This window comes from Musa acuminata, chromosome BXJ2-5, assembly GCF_036884655.1.
Source record: "Musa acuminata AAA Group cultivar baxijiao chromosome BXJ2-5, Cavendish_Baxijiao_AAA, whole genome shotgun sequence".
Lineage (NCBI taxonomy): Eukaryota > Viridiplantae > Streptophyta > Magnoliopsida > Zingiberales > Musaceae > Musa > Musa acuminata.
This window is the reverse complement of record NC_088342.1, coordinates 4,796,159-4,818,878: the sequence shown is the minus strand read 5'-3', so window position 1 is coordinate 4,818,878 and position 22,720 is coordinate 4,796,159. Positions and strand designations below refer to the sequence as shown.

At 37.4% G+C, this 22,720-nt stretch overlaps 1 protein-coding gene across 1 annotated transcript; it reads left to right on the top strand.

Moving 5' to 3' along the window:
- The first annotated feature begins 8,823 nt into the window (after positions 1-8,823).
- On the top strand, positions 8,824-22,712 carry LOC103984111 (agamous-like MADS-box protein MADS1). Its single transcript, XM_009401542.3, has 9 exons — positions 8,824-9,048; positions 9,209-9,436; positions 12,424-12,505; positions 21,599-21,660; positions 21,737-21,836; positions 21,948-21,989; positions 22,078-22,119; positions 22,187-22,355; positions 22,474-22,712. Exons 2-9 carry the CDS (start codon positions 9,255-9,257, stop codon positions 22,485-22,487), a joined length of 693 nt encoding a protein of 230 aa, XP_009399817.2. The 5' UTR covers positions 8,824-9,048; positions 9,209-9,254; the 3' UTR covers positions 22,488-22,712.
- Positions 22,713-22,720: the final 8 nt, after the last annotated feature.

Below are 22,720 nucleotides of genomic sequence, written 5' to 3'. Positions count from 1 at the left end.
TGTTTTGAGAAAATTTTTTTTATTAATCATACTCAACTTACTCAATCAAATCAATCAGATCCTCAAATCGTTGAGGTGTTGTATATTTATACATATTTTGAGAAATTTTTTTTTTCTTAATCATGTATTCAAATTACTCAAATCAAATTAATCATTTATTGATCCTCAAATCATTGAGGTGTTGTGTATTTATACATGTTTTGAGGAAGGAATTTTCTTTAATCATGCACTCAAATTACTCAATCAAATCAATCACTTATTGATCCTCAAATCATAGATTGATTGAGGAAGAAAGGAATACAAAGATATCATTCCATATATATTTTTATTATGATCTTTTATCAGATGTTATTCCATATCTACTTTTGTTATGATCTTCTATCAAAAAGTGAGCTTCTATTAAGGATGTCAATCTTAGAATGATTAATTGAAATATCCTACGAGCGAGGGATTTTATGAGGGGGTTTGCTAGTTGATCTAAAGTATAAACATGAGAGACATGTAAATGATGTCTAACTATTTGATTACTAACAAAGTGAAAGTTGATGACAATTTGTTTCATGTGTGAGTGAAACATCGGTCATGCATAGGTAGGTGGCACTGACATTATCACAATATATTATAGGAGTGGATTGGGAGGTAATATCAAGTTCATGTAGCAGATTAGTGACCTAATTGAGTTTTGTAGTGATGGTGGCGATGACTCGATATTTAGCTTTAGTAGTAGATCTTGTGACTATATTTTGTTTCTTAGAACTCTAACTGATTAGATTTATTCTAAAAAAAATAATGTAGACTGACGTAGACATTCTATCATTAGTGTTACCTTCCCAATCAATATTGACAAAGGCATGGAGATGAAGTGATGAGTATTTATGAAGAAGTCTATAATTAATAGTCCTTTTGAGATATCACAAGATACATTTTAGTACAGACCAATGCTTAATGGAGGGTCGATACATAAATTATGATAATTTGTTGACAATAAATGAGATGTCTGGATGTGTGAGAGATAAATATTATAAGGAACCAAGTACTTGTCGGTACTGTATGAGATTTGTAGTAGAGCTGTCATTGAGTGATTTAGTAGTAGAGAGTAGGGTGATAACTTCTTTCGTATTTTATATGTTCGTCTTTGATAATAAATCTTAAATGTACTTCTTTTGATAAAGAAAAAGTAAAAAAAATGTGAATGTTACTTTTACTTCCAGAAAATAGCTTAAGTTCTTAGATTTTTGTTAAAAAATTGATCTATTAATTACTTATGAAATTACTTAATTTTCATGGATTATTACCCGTGATGATAATGTCATCCACATAAACTAGTATATATATAGTACCCTCCTTTTGTTATTGTAGAAATAAGAAGGTATTAGATTTGAAGTTATTTAATGTCAAAAACGAACTAAGTTTAATATACCATGCTCTTGGAGCTTGGCGAAATCCATAAATAGCTTTTCGTAATTTACAAACATGGCTTGAATATTAAGGGTGGATGAAGCTAAGAGGTTGTTGCATAAAGATATCTTCAATTAAAGTCTCTTATAAAAATACATTGTTAACATCTAGATACGTCAACTTTGAGTGATAGCCAAACTTAGGATAAATTAGATTATCATCGATTTTATAATTAGATTGAATGTTTTTGTGAAATCAATACCTGATCATTGGTAAAACTCTTTAGACACTAGATGTACTTTCTATCTGACAATGAATCAATAGGGTTTCACTTAATTCGAAAGATCTATTTACATTCGATGATATTTTATGTATGAAGAAATGGTACAAGGGTCCATGTAGCATTATAAAGTAGGGCATTACATTTTTCATATATAACTTTATGTTATTATGGAGATTTTTGAGCTTTGATGATGGTTGTGGGTTCAGTAAATTTAAGTGGAGAGGTTATGGTAGCATGAACGTCAAAGATTTGACATAGTTTGAAGATGTCATTTCTAAAGTATATTCTCATGTGATGTTTAGGCTCGATGATATTATTTTATTGTGTTGGAGGTATGATAATTAATAGAGAGTTACCTAATCAAGCTAATGTACTTCGTTGTCACTTGATCAAGAAGAGGATAAAGATATCTTTTGTGGTGCTAAGGGTGTTGCTTCATTAGGCATTACATGATGATTTAGTAGAGAAGTAGATCGAGAAGTTGTAAAGGGGGTGAGGTGCCGCTGAACTGGAGTGATAAGGGAGTGTAGGTCTAGAGGAGAGTTATTGGATGATGTGATGAGAAGTGTGTTTGAGGGGATTAAGGTGTACTCATATGAACCTATTCATATATGGTTGTTATAGTGGCTCGCATTACTGAAGATACATGGTTTTAGAATGGAAAGATGGACTCAAAAAAAATAACATGACGTGATATAAAGAACATTTGAGCTTGAGGATCATAACACAAAAAAGTATTATAGTCAAGAGAGTACCTAATGAAGATATAAAACTTAGATCTTAGTGTTAACTTATATGAGGTATAAGGGTGTAGCTAAGGATAACATAAACAACCAAATACTCTAAGTTTTTAAAGGTTTGAGATTTTATAAAATATGTTTTTAAAATAGTGACTAGTGTTTTAGGATTAGGGTGAAAAGGTTAGTAATATGGATGCTTATAAAAAGATGAGATCAGTTTCAACTATATGTTGATGCTTTCGTTTGGTAAAACCAACTAGTTGAGGCATGTATGATGGTGATTTGAGATGTTATATACCAAAGGATAAGAGGTTAGTTGTCATAGCTTGGTATTCACATCCTCCATTAGAGTAAACTATTTTAATTGTAGACTAGAAGAAATTATCTATCATTTTTCTAAAATGAGTAAAAACTATGGTGACATCAAATTTATGTTTGAGAGAGTATAACTATGTATATTTAGTAAAGTAATCTACAAAAATTACATAAAATATAAAATTATCAAATGATGTGATTGGGGTAGGGCCCTAAACATCGTAAATAATTTCAAATGATTTGAAGTAGAATAAGAGAGATATTCCAAAAGGTAGTATGTGACTTTAATTACTAAAGCAAGTATCATAATGAGTTATAATTCTACTTGATTTGAAAATTGAAAGAGAGTAACAAAAAAATAGTTATTATTGAATGGAGGGTGATGGATGGCCAAGGCGACGATGCCACATATCGGTTGGAGCAGCAATTGAGATAAGAGCGATTAGTTAGGTGATTTGTGAAGCTAACGGTTATTCATAGATGTTGTCCTTATTCTGACCTTTAACTAAGGATGCCCTCATGTTCAAATCATTTATAAGAAATAAATCAAGAAAGAACTCAATAAATGTAGTATTTTATTTATAGAATTGAGAAATATAAAGATGATTTCTTTTAATGTGAGGTGCACATATGAGTAAAAGTGTTCATGGAACCATTATGAGTAATAGGGATCTCGTTACCACCACCAATGATGATGTATTTATTGCCTCTATAGTCATTTAGATAAGTTTTGTAAATCAGAAGTAATATAATGAGAAATACTAGAGTCAACAATCCAATTACTTAGATGATAGTTGGTGTAATCATGATATTTACTTAAGGCCAGTTGGGTGTAGAAGTAAGCTTAGGTTAAGATTAACAAACTTTTACATTATCCAATTTTATTACAGAGTTGACATATGATTTTATGTTGTTGGTTATAGTTATAATATTTTGATCATTATAGTAAGGATGCAATAAGACTTACTTGAAAACACCGTAAATGATCCAAATAAATTTCTAATATTTTGATCATTAGGCCTGAAAATATAATACGTAATGATCTACGGCAATCAAAAAGACATAATATGATATCACTTGTAGTGGTTTTTAATAGTTTTATCATGTTTTCAAAAACTCAATATAAATAATATAAATAAAAAAATACTATAACTAATGGAAAAATTGGCAAAAAATTTAGACGGGAAGAGTTGATGAGGAATATTTTAGATATTTTTTGTGATCATAATCTTCACATCTGTATGGAATAGGTGGATTAGTTCACAATATTATCGGATTTGGATTTTAGGTGGATTCGATTCGCTAATGCCGTTATTCGAAGGACCACGCTCATCAAACCATACCCGATCACATCCAAACATCGTAACTATCCGTTATGTCTATAAAAGGTGGTGGTATTTGAATCTGGACCGCACGTCCCCTTCCCTCCCTTGGCAATTCGTAGCGAGACCGCGACACCATTGCTCGAGAGTTTTCTCCGATGTGATTCCGCTGCTTTAGGGTCCTTCCTCTCTAATTTCTATCGGCCAATCTCGAGCTCCAATTCTCCCAAACATCTTGGGTGGCAAGAGGTATGAGCGTTAATTCCATCGATTCCTTTCCTTTTCTTCAAGGTAGAGGGAATGCTTTTTCTCTAACCTGCACAAGATCTGTGTTTTTTTCTTTAAGGATTTTCGTTTGCTCATAGCCAGTTTTCTAGGGTTGATTTGGATTTTGCTTCAAATCGAAATTTCTTGCTGTTGTGAATTGGAGAAATTGTTTCTATTTGATTTTGGTTTAGGGATTCATCTTCTAGTAAATTACCCTAAATTTGCAATCCTCACTCTAATTTCTCCGCAATCCTCTTCATTTGCTGTAAGAATTCCCTGGATACTCGGTGATTGTTTGGGAAGTTCGAGGGATGCTTGTTCTTGTTAATAAAGGATTTCGATGCAATTTGACATTCGTGATTTGTGATGCAGCCATTTAATTTCAGCTCCAACCTTAGAGAAGGAGAGATTGATCAATGAATTAGTTTCTTTTAGGTAATCTAATGCATGAACCACCAGCTTGCGATCAATAGTTTTGTGAAGAAAGCCTCTTCTTGTAAAGCCAGTTATTTGGTTTCCCAAGATCACCTACGGTTTTCTTCCTTTGGTCGGATTGTCCATCCGTTTGCGGTGATATCTCATTCTAATATTAACAATGGATAAGAAAAAAAGGTGCTTCTTTTGAAAATCAAATTATAGAAATTTCATCTTCTACAGGGCTATGTCTCAATTGTGGTGATGGTAGATCTTGCCATCTCTGTACGACTGGGATATGAGACTCAAGAGCTGAGATGAGGAGTGACGCCGTACCAAACCACCTGTGGTCATGTCTTGTGTGATTAGATCTTATTAGGCAAGTAGCAGTTTATAATAATTGATGTTGTAATACGAATAATCTAGTCTATTGAAAAGAGAATGAAGACGCAGGGAAGATACTGAGCAACAATTCAAGGACCCTCCAAAAGGTGTGAAGCTTTCTTCAAGCCACTGGTTAGCTTAATTCTTATGCAAAGTAGTAATATCCTTGTCTGCATCATCCTGTGTTTATATTGTTTGTACCTTATTGCATTTTCTCTGTAGAGAAAGGAGATGCTTTTATTTTGAGGCACATTGTTTACTCTCCTTTCCTTTATAGTGCTTGTTCATGCTTCTTTCTATTACTATTGTGAACAAGCAAATTCTTTGGCTTGTCGGTCTTATGTCTCATGAGACCAAGCCTGAAAGAGGATGGATTTATAAAGTCAAGCAGAGAGTTTATGGAAATATTTATTAGGATCTCTCTATAAGTATTAAATGATCTATTTGTTGCAGATCAATCATCTCGCAACTCCACGACGAAGAGAGGATATGTGGCCTTTCAACAAAGAACTCTTTGGAAGCCTTTGACATTTAGGTGGCCCATCAGCAATAACAGCAGCTGGTCATTCTAGATCGTGGACACAGTCACATCCTCGATGGATTAGTGTAAGCAACCTGAAGTAACTCTCCATAATCTGCGATAAGTAGGAAAAATATTATTGGAGAACCAATTTTGATTGCATAATTAGATCCTTTTGCTCCTTCTACAGACTTCATTAAGGAAGAATCTTGAAAGCAGCTTTACTGATTAGATGTGCTCAGGAATCGTGATAACATTTGGCATCACATATCTCTTTTAGATTTGGTAATAGATGCTGCAATGTGAAGGAACAATAGTTTTAGCTTTTCATGATGCGTGCTCTGATGTATTTGTTGAATAAAATAGAAGATAAAAAAGAATTATTGAAAATGTTTTATTGAAAAAACTTGAATGTATTAATATGTCTCTCTCCTATCTATATGAGTGAGAATTTTCCTCAACAGAATAGAAAGATTTCCTTATATAGTTGAGAAAAATATATGTTATTAGAAGGCTCAACCGATAGATTTCACTAGAATTTATAGTTACCAAGTCTTTAACCACGAGGCATTCCACAATAATAGCGTTTCTTACTTACTGTGTCATCAGCGAAATCAAAGTTCTGCTCCACATCGACGAGCTCGACAAAGAAAGCAACAAGCACAGTGAAACACAGCAAAATGGAAGTCGTTGCCGGTGCAACCCCCTTGTTCAAGGCTGGTACTGCTACGACAGCTATGTCTCATGTGCTCTCGTCGGCTTCTTGCCTCGCTCGTTAGGCGCGGCTAAGATTGCGACGGCGCACCAGGGAGGAGAAGGCCCCGACGAGAAGGCAAGACAAGGCGTGAAGGGACTTGTGGGGGTGCCGTGCATGTGTTTGCAGTGTTGGTTCGTTTCCTTTCTCTTTCGGTGTGGGGTTGCAGGTGGGAGTCTTCTCCCTCAGCATTTTTGACATGCACTTGTGAGGCCATGGCTATCATGGCCAAGAAACAATTCGAGAATCGCAAAAGGGGCAGCAGATCTTTCTTGTTTGGCAAACAAGCTCGGCGGATTAGTTGCAGGAGAGCATGTGCTGCTTGCATGAGCCATGCATCTTCCTGGAACCTTTCAAGTCTTCTCTAGTTTGCCTCATGACTTGTAGCCAGTGACTGTGTATTTAATTTGCACATCAGTTCAAGTTATTTTCAGTTCTTGATCAGGAGATTCACAGCCTCATCAATTGGCTCCCAGTTCTTGAAGATACTCATTAGACACTAGTCCAACTTCTTGGTGGGCTAATGTCCCCTCAAAGTCTCTCTCTCTCTCTCTCTCTCTCTCTCTCTCTTTGAGCTAACTAAACACTATGAGAGACCCAAATCCAAGAAAAGAAAAAACAATCTACACAAGCATAAGTTTGTCTCAGCCAGTTGAGATAATATCTATGGGGTAGTCCTGTGAGATTCATCAAACCACTCATAGAATGATCTAAACCTAAAAGATCAAAATCTTCACCTACCTTACAATTTAGTGCAATACTTGTCCCCATCGTGTCATCTGGTGCTGTCCGAAGTTCTAGCCGAGAAGCCTTGCAGCCCTTATAATTGGGACAAACCTTCTCTTCTGCTGGAAGGTTTCACCACTGATTTGGTTGATAATTATAATTCATCGCCGATTTGGTTAATTTTGATCCAAACTAGGTCTGGAACATGCAGCTATTTTGTCTTTGAAAGATGGTGGTAGGATGAAGAAGATAGGATGTGATTCAGGCGTGAGCTTTATTAGAAATGGCCTGACTTGGAACAATGAGAATTGAAGGAGTGTAAGGGCTTTCTTTATAGTTGTGTTCTCCACTTGATCCTTAGTAACTATTTGGACCTCAAATTCCAACCTTAATTACCACAAAGTTCTCAATTGTGTATAACAAGATTCTCTAATGATTAGTTGATGGTAAGTTTTAATTGGAAACACAAGGATCAAATTTAAGGTTTGCCCTAAATTTTAAGAACCAGTGGCACCATTTGCTGGTTTTTCTTTCAAGAAAACCCTACATTCATCTTCAATGCAACTTTCTTCTTCCACTGCTGTCCTTGTTGATGGTAGAAGAGCATTTTTAGGACTATGATCTTGTTCAGCCATATATGACGCTTCTCAAGATTGGTTTCCTGCCAATAAGAAAATTCACATGGTTGATATGCCTGTTCTCAGTATTATCTCTAGTCCAATAACTCAAATCATGAAGGAAAAGAGACGATCAAATCACAAACTGGGTACTATAGGATCATCATATTTGAAGTCTTATGAGAAATTTCCTTCTTGATGATGTACTCAGGCACTTTTTCCTTTTTTGACTTGTTTGGAGGATGTTGCAGATCTTTGTCAACAGAAGTCTTTCCCTGGTAGCAATGCTGAAAACTCTTAGCCATGAAATGGAATTCTGAAGTTATGGAAGCAGATGAGAAGATATAAAAGTTATATGGATGGGGGCCTTTCAATTCATGAAGATGGCGCAGAATCAAAATGCTCCAAAAAGTACAAACTCCACTGAGAGCTTCTTAAAATATGTATGATGTAGTAGCTATGAAGGATTGGAGGTCATTAAAATGGACTCCAATTAGAATGATCCAAGAAAGGATCAGCAAGAAGGAAAGGGTATCAAGCAGCACTATTTTTGATGTGACAGTGTCAATGACTTGGTGCCAGTGGAACACTAGGCTACCAAATGTTCACCATCTAAATATCACAACAAGTAAAGCAAGATTTTTGGTGGAGAGATGGAAGGCAGCACTCACATCCTGGTTGCCATCTCTGGTATCAGAAATCACAAAAGATGAGACAAAGACAAGATGGAAGAAGGGAGGAGGCATGCAGTCCAGTGCTCGATTAATTTCTCACCTTCCTAGTTGCCTTCTCCTGTATCAGAACACCCAAGGAGTCCAAGGTAAAGGTGGAAGATGGGAGGAGGCAGGCCAGTGCTTGAAGTTAGATGTCAATGTTCCTAATTAATTCCTCACCACCAAAGATGAAATACCCCATATCTTGAATGATAGGGAAAGAGAGAGAGAGAGAGAGAGAGAGAAGAAGAAGAAGAAACCAAATGTAAGAACTAAAAGGACAATGGAGCCCCTCTCACTCTTCTCTATGTTATACAGCATATATTTTGAGTGCAACTCAAGGCCAAAGTCTTATTCACACTCCATAAGTAGACGCTTTTCTCCAAAGTCTCTTTCCTCTTTCTCTATCTGGCCTCCACCCATCATACTACCCATGAAAGTTGGAACTGAGGGCAATGGATGCCACTGTATAGGATCATAGATTGAGATAAAGAAGTCATAGAGAAGGAAGGAGGAGGAAGCAGAAGTGGAAGAAAGGAAGGGTTGGGTTGTGTAGTCCATATATTTCCTTATATGCATCTCTCTAAATACTGAGGTAAGAGGGACAGTCAATTTCTGCTCCCTTTCTCCTCAAACTCTCTGCTTCATCTCACTCCTTTCCTCCTCAGAGCGCAGCTATAAGGCATAGATATTTGTTATCATTGTCCGTAACATAACAAACAAACGGCTGATCTGCTCCCAATTCTTCCACTCAGACAAGCTAGGAAAGAAGCGATACACTCACTGGAGCCGCCGGCGAAGATGGGTCGAGGAAAGATCGAGATCAAGCGGATAGAGAACACCACCAACCGGCAGGTGACGTTCTGCAAGCGCCGCAACGGGCTCCTCAAGAAGGCCTACGAGTTGTCCGTCCTGTGCGACGCAGAGGTCGCGCTCGTCGTCTTCTCCAGCCGCGGCCGCCTCTACGAGTACGCAACCAGCAGGTGATACCAACTCTTTGGTTTTCTTATGTCTTGCCGGTCTCATCAATACATCATAGCACAGACATTTCCATGCAGGTCTTAGATATTGCCTTCTCCCTATGGAGGTCCATGAAAGGAGGAGGGAGGAGTTCTGAGCCTCCTAAGCTAGATCTCCATTTCTTTTTTGGTTCTTGTCTGTGAAGGCGAGATCTGAATTTGTTAGCAGTAGATCTAACAGTTGGAAGCCCGTGTTATGGGCAGGTTAGATGTTTAGATAGATTTAGGACAGCTGAGCTTATGTTTGCTCGGCCAGTGGGCCTCTTCTTTCTCTATTTATGCTTCTTCCTTCCTCTAAGGGTGATGCTATTGTATGTGTATGAGCTTTCTGCTATGTGGCTTCCCTTTCATTGCTTTGTTGGGTGGAAGCATGGATCTGAGGAAGCCACAGCAGTTAGGAGATGCAGTAGGAATAGTAAAGGGCGAGGCCTTGGCATTGGATTGGTGTTGTGTTCGTTGGGGTATATGACCACCTCCAACCACCCCCTTTTAGATCTAAGCTTTGCCATTTCCTCTCTCTCTCTCTCTCTCTCTCTCTCTCTCTCTCTCTCTCTCTCCTTATTTTATTCCACCTGCTGCTCCTGCTCCTCCTCCTCCTCCTCTACCTCCTTCCTCCACACCTCATCTCTCTCCTCACGTCACTTGTCAGTGCAAGAAAGCCTGCTGCAAGAGCTGTCACGCTCTCATTAGCCCCTTCCTCAACCAAAAGGACCACAGGCCTTCCCACACGTCACAGCTCTTCTTTACATCCGGTTCCTCTCGACTGAGTTAGGGTTCTTGCAACATTGCCTTTCCTGTTCTACCCTCTCGTAATAGATTTAGATTATATTCCAAGGAACAGCAAACGAGAGAACAGCGTGAAGACAACTTTAGCGGCCGAGAGAGAGGGGAAGGCGAGTACGGGGGAGGTTGCAGAAGACTGACGAGCCAATGGGGTGAATGTACTGTGCGCTGGCTTTGCATGGGGAGCATAAAAAGCAAGGGAAGGAAAGAAGAGGTCTCAGAGCTCACAAGAAGCCCACAGGGAGGGAGAGACTTGGAAGACCGAGGCGTGGGTAAAAGAGGCGAACAAGGTAAATTGCACCGAGGGTAGAAAGGCAGACCACGTGGGCCCACCCAGATGTGGGGAGGCAAGTGGCCAATCATATCGTGGGATCGCGTGCCGACGTGGCGGGACGGACCAATGGGATCCTCGAGGAAACTAAGGTTGGAGACGATGCCGGTGTAAGGAGTAAAAGATGGGACTTCGGGAATAGGAGCAGCAGCATTTGGGCTGACATCTTCTCCATGGTTTGCCTGCCTTCTCCAGCGGGCACACTGCTGCAGTGGAGTATTTTATGTGGTTGTCTGTCTGGTTGCCATGGTTCTATTTGGTTGCTTTGTTACCTCCGCGTTTAATGGTGGAGTGTGAGTTAGAACTTGGGAAAAGATGTTTTGGAGATTGATATCAATGCTTCTGAAGAGGGTTACTGCTGAACGGTAGGTAATATATATTCTGACTGCTCTTTTTGCACATACGATGTTAAGATGTGTCTTTTTGGCTTCTATATGCATAAAGATCAGAACAAGCATTAGCTCATTCATGAATAGATGAGAATGAGGCAACACATTGTGGAAACAGAGTGCTCGTTCATCAAAGAACTTTGTGCCAGAATGTGATTTTGTTCATAGAACTCAACATTTAACCCATGTAACTTTTATCATGTCATATAATCCTCAATAATGATACTAAAAGGTGATAAGACAAGAAGCATAATGTTGTGCAAATAAAGAACATTCTCATTGGAGAACCTTTTTGCCAACTTCAAATGCCATTCTTAGAACATCTTTCTACTGAAATTGCTAATCCAGTTGCAGGATTTTCCTCTCATCTTGTGCCTCATTGATGAATCAGATTTCACTTTCCTTTCTGAAAACCCAGACACTCTCAAACCCATTTTCCTTTCACCGGTTGTGATCTTAGATAAATATCAACAACCTGCATTGGTTACAAAAACTATAAGCAACTTTGTTTAAGATTCTACATGCAGAGAGCTAATTGAGAAAGTGGCTATACAAATGTTTTAAGAGTTTCTGATAATTTAAAGAATGAAAGATTTACCTGATAAGGAGAAGAAACTTTAGTTTATTTTACCTGATAATCATTTTTCCTATATTTTCTAGCTACTATGTTTATATCATCAAGAAAAATCTTCCAAATGGTTCAATTTTTTATTTATTTTTGACTCATTTTGTTTAAACTTACTCCAGGATATGTTGCATGTGTCATATTCAGGTGACAAAACCAAATATTTTGCTATGAAACCATGCATAAGTAGGCCTCAAGTTCACAATGTTTAAAGTGACACACACTCACAAATTCTAAGCAAAGAAAAGTAATGTTAAGGCCACATAAATTGCCGTAAGCCATTTTGAAGATATTTGTCTTTGTCGGATTTTATCTGTGTTTTGTCGTAATATAATCCAAGTTTTTCTTGGTACCAGTTCTTGCATGATAAAGAAGCATCGAAAATATTTATGTGAATTAGCATGTTTTTTTCTTTTTTAAAAAGGAAACGGCGAGCATTCGTAATTGTTGTTTTAGGTTTGTCTACTTTAAGGTTTATCTTCATAAGTAGGCAACAATCATCATGAGTCAGAAATACATGTATTTTGCAGCTATAGTGAATCAACTTCTCAACACTTGTAACTTCTCAAGATTTGAATCAACTTGCAATTACCAAGTTTGATGGATTATATCAGAAATTCTGAAAGACAAGTTAAAAGTGCATTCACCATTGCTGACACTGTTGATGCATGGTGAACTCTGAAATCATTAATAAGTATTATTGATAGAAGTTTACACATGAGGTTGCTCAACAAGTATTTTTCTGGAATATTGGGTTCACCTGCTATGCTAATTGTCATCTCAGTGTATGTCATAACTGTTAACAGCAAAATTGTGAATGCAGTGTGAAGGAAAGTATCGAGAGGTACAAGAAAGCATGTAGTGATACTACCAACACTGGATTTGCTTCAGAAGGCAATGCTCAGGTATTATTCCTACATAATCTTGGAGTAGTGTGTCAACATAACTCTGGATTCAAACATGGAAGCGACTACTAGCAAGTGATATGTGAAGCAATTATAAGAAATTGTTGAGAAGAAACCTGTTAATGCGGAATAATTCTTTCCCTCTTTGTGTATCAAAATAGGTTCCTCAACAAAATATCAACTTGATATTCAAATGCTAATATCAATCAGCACAGCATAAACAATAGAGCAATAAATCAATCACACAGTGAGACCGAATCTTTTTAACGTGGAAAACCCAATGTGGGAAAAACCACGGGACCATAGTCCACCTCAAACTTCCACTATCAATAATGATGATAACAGGTTTACAGTAGGTCTTCTCTAAAATAACTAGAGGATCAGAATAACATCAAGAACATAGATCTTGGCTCAAGAATACCATATCTTCATCACATAGGTGGATCTCCTCCAAAAAGAATTCTAGGTCTCATAGAGTGGATATCGCAGGAAAGTACCTTAGAGAGGGTAAACTGCAGATCAACACCGTTAGGATTGTAGAGTTTGCTGCAAGGATTCTCCACATAAAATTTGGGCCGAAACTGACAACGTTTGGCCACCGATCGTCAAGCAAAAAAACTCAGAAACCTTACTTTCTCTCTCTATTTCTCTCTCCTCTTTTTTCTCTGCACGCCGTCGCTGTTCACTGTGCACGTACACTGCACGCTGCACGCTGCTCTGCGTTTTTCTTTTCCCTGCATATCCTAATTTGCCTTACTTCACCTTAATTAGTGATTTGGACTCAATAGGCCCAATTTGTCCAAGCCCACATATGGGCTGGACCCAACAATTCTCCCCCTCCAGCTCATATGGTGGGCTGTACCAAGCCCGCTCTTCGCCTACATGCTTCAAGCTTCTCCTTAGGCAAAGACTTTGTCAACATATCTGAACCATTCTCATTGGTATGTACCTTTTCCAACTGTAATTCTTTCATCTCAAGCACATCACGAATCCAGTGATATCTCACATCAATATGCTTGGATCTAGAATGGTATGTTGAATTCTTGGAGAGGTGAATGGCGCTCTGACTGTCACAGTAAACAGTATATACTTCCTGTTTCAAGCCCAATTCCTGTAGAAACTTTTTCATCCATAAAGTTTCCTTACAGGCTTCAGTAACTGCTATGTATTCTGCTTCTGTGGTTGATAGAGCAACACACTTCTGTAACTTAGACTGCCAAGAGACTGCTCCTCCTGCAAATGTCATCAAGAATCCCGAAGTGGACTTCCTGGAATCAGTATCACCTGCCATGTCTGCATCTGTGTACCCTTCTAACACAGGTTCATCACTGCCAAAACATAAACACAACCTGGAAGTACCTCTTAGATATCTTAATATCCATTTCACTGCTGCCCAATGTTCCTTTCCAGGATTAGAGAGAAATCGGCTAATAACTCCAACTGCATGAGCTATATCTGGCCTAGTACAAACCATAGCATACATCAAACTGCCTACTGCAGATGAGTAAGGCACTCTGGATATTTCTTCTTTTTCTTTCTCACTTGTAGGACATTGTTTCGAACTCAGCTTGAAATGACCTGCAAGTGGGGAACAAACCGCTTTGGCTTTACTCATGTTGAATCTTTCAAGAACCTTTTCAATGTAAGTCTCCTGAGATAGCCAAATCTTCTTTTTCTTCCTATCACGAAGAATCTTCATGCCAAGTATTTGTCTCACCGATCCTAAGTCTTTCATGGCAAAAGACTTACTTAGCTCTCTTTTAAGCTTTTCAATTTTTCCAACATCATGGCCAACAATCAACATATCATCAACATATAGCAGTAAAATAATAAAATCATCATCTGAAAATTCTTCATAAACACACAATGATCAGATGTGGTTCTATCATACCCTTGGCTCATCATAAAGGAATCAAACTTCTTGTACCATTGTCTAGGTGCCTGTTTGAGTTCATATAAGCTTTTCCTAAGCTTACATACCAGATTTTCTTTTCCCTTGACTTTGAAACCTTCTGGTTGCTCCATGTAAATTTTTTCTTCTAAGACACCATGAAGAAATGCTGTTTTTACATCAAGTTGCTCAACTTCTAAATTCAAGCGGGCAGCCAAACCAAGAACAACTCGGATAGAGGACATTTTCACAACCGGAGAAAATATTTCTTCAAAGTCAATACCTTTCTTCTGACTGAATCCTTTCACAACTAGTCGTGCCTTGTATCTTTGTTGTGAGCTATTGTTTTCAGTCTTCAATTTATAAACCCACTTATTCTTGAGAGCTTTCTTCTCTTTCGGCAGCTTTACCAAGTCATAGGTGTGGTTCTCAAGTAAGGATCTCATCTCTTCTTGCATGGCTTTAACCCACTCACTCTTATTCTCATGTAGAATAGCTTCTTGGTAAGTTTCTGGCTCTCCCCCGTCAATAAGCATAACATACTCATGTGGAGGATATCTGGTAGAGGGTTGTCGCTCTCTAGTGGATCTTCTCAATGGAATCTCAACTGGTGGTGGAGGTGCCTGTTCAGTTGGTTCAGCATCATCAACTGTAGGTATATCATCACTAGTATTCTCACCACAATCTTCTTGTTCATCTCCCCCATGATCATCATGAACTACAGGTGAAGGAACTGGACCCAAACTCCAAGGAATATAAACAGAGGTTTCTGGCTTCTCAACATTATCACTATCATCAAACAATTGGTCTTCAAGAAACACAACATCTCTGCTTCTAATAATCTTCTTGTTCACTGGATCCCATAATCTGTACCCAAACTCTTCATGACCATATCCCAAGAAGATACATGCTTTTGCCTTATTATCAAGCTTGGACCTCTCATCTTTGGGAATATGAACAAATGCTTTACACCCAAAGACTCTCAAATGATTATAAGATATATCTTTTCCTCTCCATACTCTCTCTGGAACATCACCTTGCAGAGGAACTGATGGAGAAAGATTTATCAGGTCAACTGTAGTTCTCATAGCCTCCCCCCAAAATGACTTTGGTAACTTGGCGTGGGAAAGCATACACCTAATCCTTTCTTCAATGGTTCTGTTCATCCTTTCTGCCACACCGTTCTACTGAGGAGTTTTAGGAACTGTTTTCTCAAGCCTGATACCATGGAACCTGCAATAATTCTCAAAAGGACCCCTGTACTCGCCACCATTATCTGATCAAACACACTTTAGCTTTTTGCCAGTTTCTCTTTCAACATTGACATGAAACTCCTTGAAAGCATCGAGTACCTGGTCTTTAGATTTCAAAGCAAAAGCCCACACTTTTCTAGAATGGTCATCAATAAAAGTAACAAAATAAAGAGCACCTCCAAGAGTTCTAGTTTGCATAGTACAAACATCAGTATGAACTAAATCAATAACATCAGATCTTCTAAATGATGGATATGTCTGAAATGCAACTCTATGTGTTTTTCCAACTAAGCAATGATCACAAGATTTAAGAGATGTACCTTGCAACTCTGGTAAGAACTGCTTTCTAGCAAGAGTTTGAAGTCCCTTCTCGCTGATATGTCCAAGCCTCTTATGCCAAAGATCTATACTTTCACCTTTTCGAATTGCATTAATCTCTCCTTTGTGTAGCTTACCTTCCATGACATAAAAAGAGTTAATCTTCTTTCCTTTTGCCACAATTAGAGAACCTTTAGTGAGTTTCCATTTACTTTCACCAAAATAATGTGCAAAGCCCTCATCATCAAGTCTACCTGTAGATATCAAGTTAAGACGAATATCTGGAACATGCCTTACATCTTTGAGTATCAATTTGCTCCCAATACTGGTCTCCAAGCAAATATCTCCAATACCCACAATCTTAGATGTACCATTGTTTCCCATTCTGACATTACCAAAATCACCAGCAGTGTAAGATCTAAAGAAATCACCATGAGAAGTAACATGAAATGAAGCACTAGAGTCAATTACCCAATTACTGTCCTGAGCTACAAGGCTAACACAACCTTCATCACAGACAATAGTGATATTACCTTTAGCAGCAACTGTATTGGTCTCTTTTTCATTTTTCTTCATTTCATTTTGTTCTCGCTTCCAAAACCTACACTCTTTCTTCATGTGACCTAGTCTGTTACAGTGAAAACATTTGATATCTCTTCTAGACTTGGATCTTCCTCTATAACCATATGGATTTCTGCTATGACTTCTTCCACGTCTTTCTTGTTTTTCAGTAACAAATGCACCAGAAGAAAATTCACCATGTTCTTTCCTTCTTGCATCTTCATTTAGCAAACTGTCTTTAACCATATCTATGGTTAGAGTCCCCTCTGGCGTGGAGTTACAAATAGTCACCACATACGTTTCCCAACTTTCTGGTAAAGAGCTGAGAAGTAATAATCCCTGCATCTCATCATCTATATTCATTTTCATAGCAACCAACTTGTTTGCAAGACTCTGAAATAGGCTTATGTGCTCAATAATGTTACCACCATCTTTATACTTCAAATTTACAAGCCTTCTGAGGAGAGAAATTCTATTTCCCACTGTCTTTTTTGCAAAAAGATTTTCTAACCTTTGCCAAACAACATCAGCTCTGGTTTCATCTGAAATATGCTCATGCAAGTTTATATCCATCCATCTTCTAATATAGGCAATAGCTTTTCTATGTTGAACTTCCCATTCTTCATCGTCCATAATAGAAGGTTTATCTTTAACCTTGATAGGCTTATACAAATCTTTGCAATAGAGCAAATCTTCCATCAGACGCCTCCAAGTGGAATAATTTGATGAGTTCAATTTAATCATACCATCTGACTGCTCCATTTCAATCACACAAGAAAACTAGCACCAAACAACCTGATGCTCTGATACCACTTGTTGGGAAGAAACCTGTTAATGCGGAATAATTCTTTCCCTCTTTGTGTATCAAAATAGGTTCCTCATCAAAATACCAACTTGATATTCAAATGCTAATATCAATCAGCACAGCATAAACAATAGAGCAATAAATCAATCACACAGTGAGACCAAATCTTTTTAACGTGGAAAACCCAATATGGGAAAAACCACGGGACCGTAGTCCACCTCAAACTTCCACTATCGATAATGATGATAACAGGTTTACAGTAGGTCTTCTCTAGAATAACTAGAGGATCAGAATAACATCAAGAACATAGATCTTGGCTCAAGAATATCATATCTTCGTCACATAGGTGGATCTCCTCCAAAGAGAATTCTAGGTCTCACAGAGTGGATATCGCAGGAAAGTACCTTAGAGAGGGTAAACTGCAGATCAACACCGTTAGGATTGTAGAGTTTGCTGTAAGGATTCTCCACATAAAATTTGGGCCGAAACTGACAACGTTTGGCCACCGATCGTCAAGCAGAAAAACTCAGAAACCTTACCTTCTCTCTCTATTTCTCTCTCCTCTTTTGTCTCTGCACGCCGTCGCTGTTCCCGTGCACGTACACTGCACGCTGCTCTGCGTTTTTCTTTTCCCTGCATACCCTAATTTGTCTGCAATATGTCATGCATCCTTGGTGCTTCCAAGGCTTTCTATTATGTGCTTTATCATAAAGAATTCCTTTTTTTGAGAGGATTTTTTTCACTGCATTGCCAACTAGCAATTTTAGGCAACTATGATCTCAAGAACTCAACATCCCATTTTGCTGCCACATAAAGTTTTGCGCAAGCTCCATGGTCTCACGCAATTATTAGAAATTGTTTATGTTATCATTAGGAATGTCCACATATTCAGATGCAAATCGATCACATTCATTGTGAGAAAATAGGTTTACATTCATGTCTATATGATAAGGAATACCCTTGTGTATGCCCCAATTCCTGAAGGACCTTGTGTCCCATATTTCTAAGCACACTGATTCTTGACAGAGGCCTCAGTCCATGTAACATCTGCTCCAACTCTATTCACAACTTGTGGTATGCTAACTCATTCAGGAAACTATCTTTGAGGTTGGTCATGCTATGTTCCTTGTCATTTTATGTTCGACGCTGCACCACATCCAGAAAATTATTCTGATGTCTGATAGCAGGCAAGAATAGACATCATATTTTCCATTATTAGCCCACAGAAACTTGGCATGTGTTTGCTTATATTTATTGCATTTACCATTCCAAGCATACATGCTGTGGCTATTTTGTGGTTGCATAATTTGATCCTCTTGAATATGAAAAGCAACCCTTGTTCATATAGACTTTTGACAGCCTTCGAAGGAAATCCAAAGAGACTAGTGAAAACTGTGGCAAAGTTTAACAAACCCCTTCCATTCATGACAATGAACATATCACACAAGTGTTGAAGAAGTCTAACATTATGGTACTAGCAACATTAACCTCTTCTGGAAGTTCTTATTTATCATGTCAGTATAGCCAATTCCTTTGGTCCTCTTATCTCCCATTCTCTTGATGATATTAACATAGTCGATTTGCTCGATTTCTTAATATTTTATCTAACAAATTAGTAAATAAATCTACTTCAACCAAATAAGGTTCATCAAATGAATCTTATGACTCAAAAAGATTAATTAAGAAAGGGATTATTGAAAACATTGGGTTTGTGGTGAGTATCTCTATAAGTATCTGAATAAGTTAACAATAAAATATTAAGTAAATCAAAGAAACAATAAACTGTTCTACTGATAAACCCATAATGATTATGACTCTTGAACACATTTCAATTGCAACTGAGCAATTTTAAGCTCTATTGGTACAACAGCTTTATACAATTTTTTATCATGCTTTTAGAATCCTATATTACCCTCAAGGAGGTAATTTAGGGCTTTTAAACATTCTACATCACCCATGAGGAACTTTATAATTTAGCGAGAACCCAATTATCATACTCTAAAATTCCCAAGAGGTCTACAAGGTGAATATGAGTTATCTACTACTAGTGTTATTTTGGCAAGGTCTATTCCATACAAGTTGTATGGAGCCATGGATCACATTTAAAGCTAATAATAATACACTCTTCACAAAGTACCTGGTAACTAAGCTGATGAGATCATTAAGCTTGTAAGATGGCTCCCAAAAGGCTCAAATCTTAAGCTTAACTTAAAGCTTCGCCTATACTAATCAAGGCACACCCATAGTACATCTAGCGAGTGAGCTATATGGCTATGTCTAAAATATTTAATGCAAGTAACAACATAATATGTTTAATGACAATTATCTTAGCTATACACAATTAAAACCTAGATATTTGTCTCATGTAAATTTCTTCACTATTTGAAGTAATAAATGAAAAGTCACTGTTTTGATTGTTTACTTATGATTTAATGATGGATAAATCTCTCTCTCACTCTTAAGATCATCTTTCATAGACTAAGCCCATGGGAGGCTATGGTTCCTTCACCTTTTTTTTTTTCTTTTGAAAAAAAATAAGGTGAAGAGACCATAGCCTCCAATGGTCTCTTCACCTTATGCCTAATGCTCCAATGGACAACTTTGTGCACCTCAAACCCTGATTTTTTTGGTTAAATATAAAGGCTGTTGTTCCCCTTTGTTAAAGAGACTTGAAGACTTTTCAGCTGCCTACTTCTGGGCATAATTTGGTAATTTTCATAATGGATCATGGAATGTTTTGAGGAATCTCAACATTAAACTCATTAAACATTATATGAAGCTTGAGATCTGGAATTAGTTTTATCAAAAAATTCGTTGAGTTCTTTGTTGATTGCTTCCTTTAAAACAAACTCAAATAATGGGCAGATGTTAAATGAAGGTAAACAGATAAATTCAATTTTTTCTTAGTGATGAGATCTATATGCATATGAATATCCTTTATATGTTGATTAATGTTTCAGAACAAAGATCTAAGTCTATTATCAATACAGCATCATTTTCGGTAACGTATCTCTCTTACATACCACCTCAATCCTTTTCAATTGAAATATAGTGATGGCATCATCTTACTGTATCCTCTTTCTTATTTTGGAATATGATCATACTCCAAGAATCACACTTTTGGATTCTTTTACATGGTACAACAGAAAGCTTTTGTTCTTTTTGCACTCAATGCTGCCTACATGGAGCTTTATGTTTCTTGCAATACCTTTTCTTGGCTAAGTACCACACCTTAAGAATAAATCCCACTCTAGCTAGCTTTATGATTCATAATATTCAAGTGTTCATCATAGTAATTTAAAAAAAAAAAAGGTTTTCAGCATGAAAGTTCATAATTTTCTTTAGGAAGAAATTTGTTAAAGTATCAAAAGTTTCTTTAAGAACAAATATAGTCATGGTAAATATATTAGAAGTATCATTAGCAATAGATAAGTTGGGCATTACAGTTTTGTTGTTGCTTAAAATATTTATCAGCTACAGGAACACATAGCAGTTCTGATTAAAAATATTCATATCCTTCAGCCACAGTGATCAAGGAGAAATCAGTAACAAATAAGGTGATCTAGTGGAGATGTCATTAGCAATTAGCAATATGCCTTAGAAGAGGTTGTCAGAGTGCATATTTCTTAAAATTGTGAGGCAGAGAAGAAACATGAATCATAGTTGGCTCTGGTACATGTGAAAAAAAATGAAAGGTAACATGCAGAAATAAAAGATTTGTGTAGTTGGAGGGGACAAATTTCACTGGAAAGAATCCTTTCTTAGTTGTTTTGACTTTTCTACAGCTCCATCAAGAAGAAACAGATCTTGTCCTTCCTCTCACATTGAAGTAGCTTCTCATCCAAACCTACACTGCCTTCGCAAGACTGCGTGTAGGAAGAGATGTGTGATAGTTTCATGACAATGAGAGAATGCACAATTAGGAGGTCTAGGTCATGTCCTCTTGATTAAATTGCCTTCTGTGATTAATCATCTTTTTGGTAAGCATTCTGTAGCTTATTGTCAGTCATGCAAAGGCTTTTATCGTCTCCTAATCTTCACCCTTTTTTGCCTGACCAAACGCTCTGATCATCAACCTCTTCTTGCTAATAAAAAAATAGAACAATAAGATGTATGGTTCCATTGTAACGAGATGAACTGACCCAAAATATATTGGAAATGTTTCTTATTGCTCTCAGTGATGTGATTATTGTACTATATTGGACATACCTACTAATATGCTGGTGCTAACGATCTCATATCTCTGCTGTATCCTCTATATTCAGTACTACCAGCAAGAGGCATCAAAACTACATCAGCAAATCAATAACTTACAGAGCACAAACAGGTAGTACTGCTAACAAAAGCCTATAATATTTCTTTACCAGTTGGTGCATGTAAAGAGGAATATACTTGCTTATTAGGAACTTGATGGGTGAATCTTTGAACTCCATGAGCTTAAGGGACCTGAAGCAGCTTGAGACTCGATTGGAGAAGGGCATAAACAAAATAAGAACTAAAAAGGCAAACCTCTTTAAGCTTTGTGCCAACTTATTTGCTATCAGGATCATGTACTTTTACTATCTGCATGGATTATTTAAGAAGATGCTTATTCCTCACATTTGATTTTTTCAGAATGAGTTGTTGTTTGCTGAGACTGAGTACATGCAGAAAAGGGTAATGAGCATCAGTTCTTACTCCACTGATGGTATTTCTTGTCTGGTCACTTCTGATAACCTACCCATACACACTTTCTTGTTCTTAGGAGATGGAGCTGCAGAATGACAATATGTATCTGAGGAACAAGGTCCTCTTTCTAGTCTCTCTCTTACATTGTGATTTCAACAGGCTGAAGAGGTGCCTATGTGGAACAGGTAGCTGAAAATGAAAGAGTGCAACAACAGATGGACATGCTGCCTTCAACGGCGACAACAACTGAATACGAGGTTATGCCCTCTTATGATTCAAGGAACTTTCTGCAAGTGAATATAATGCAGCCTAATCAACATTACACTCACCAGCAGAGGACAGCCCTCCAGCTAGGTAGGGTATGACCACCTTTACACATTTCTACCTTCCTTGATACTTTTGGGATCACATAAAATGAGTTCATGTCAGTATTTGAGGCATAATCTATATATCCATTTTGTCATTCATGTAGATGAGATACAATGAATCTATGAAGATACTTCTGCAGATGCAGAGCTTTGGTGATGGAGAGAAATCTAGTACAAGATCAGCTGAGAAATATATGAGAAAATATGATGATAATTTGAGCCTTTTCTCTAAAAATATGGCTAGAATACTGAACATATGCGTTTTCCACTCTGTTGGACAATTAACTCCAGTTATTGTCACTTATGTTGTCCTACATATAAGACTGTTTTATTTATACTTTGATATGGTGG

Bases quoted from the DNA above. Each gene is read 5' to 3' on its own strand.
- LOC103984111 (XM_009401542.3), top strand. From the start codon at position 9,255: ATGGGTCGAGGAAAGATCGAGATCAAGCGGATAGAGAACACCACCAAC. The intron at 12,506-21,598 runs GTATTATTCCTA...CTCTATATTCAG, and splicing joins CTTCAGAAGGCAATGCTCAG to TACTACCAGCAAGAGGCATC. The intron at 21,661-21,736 runs GTAGTACTGCTA...CTTGCTTATTAG, and splicing joins AACTTACAGAGCACAAACAG to GAACTTGATGGGTGAATCTT.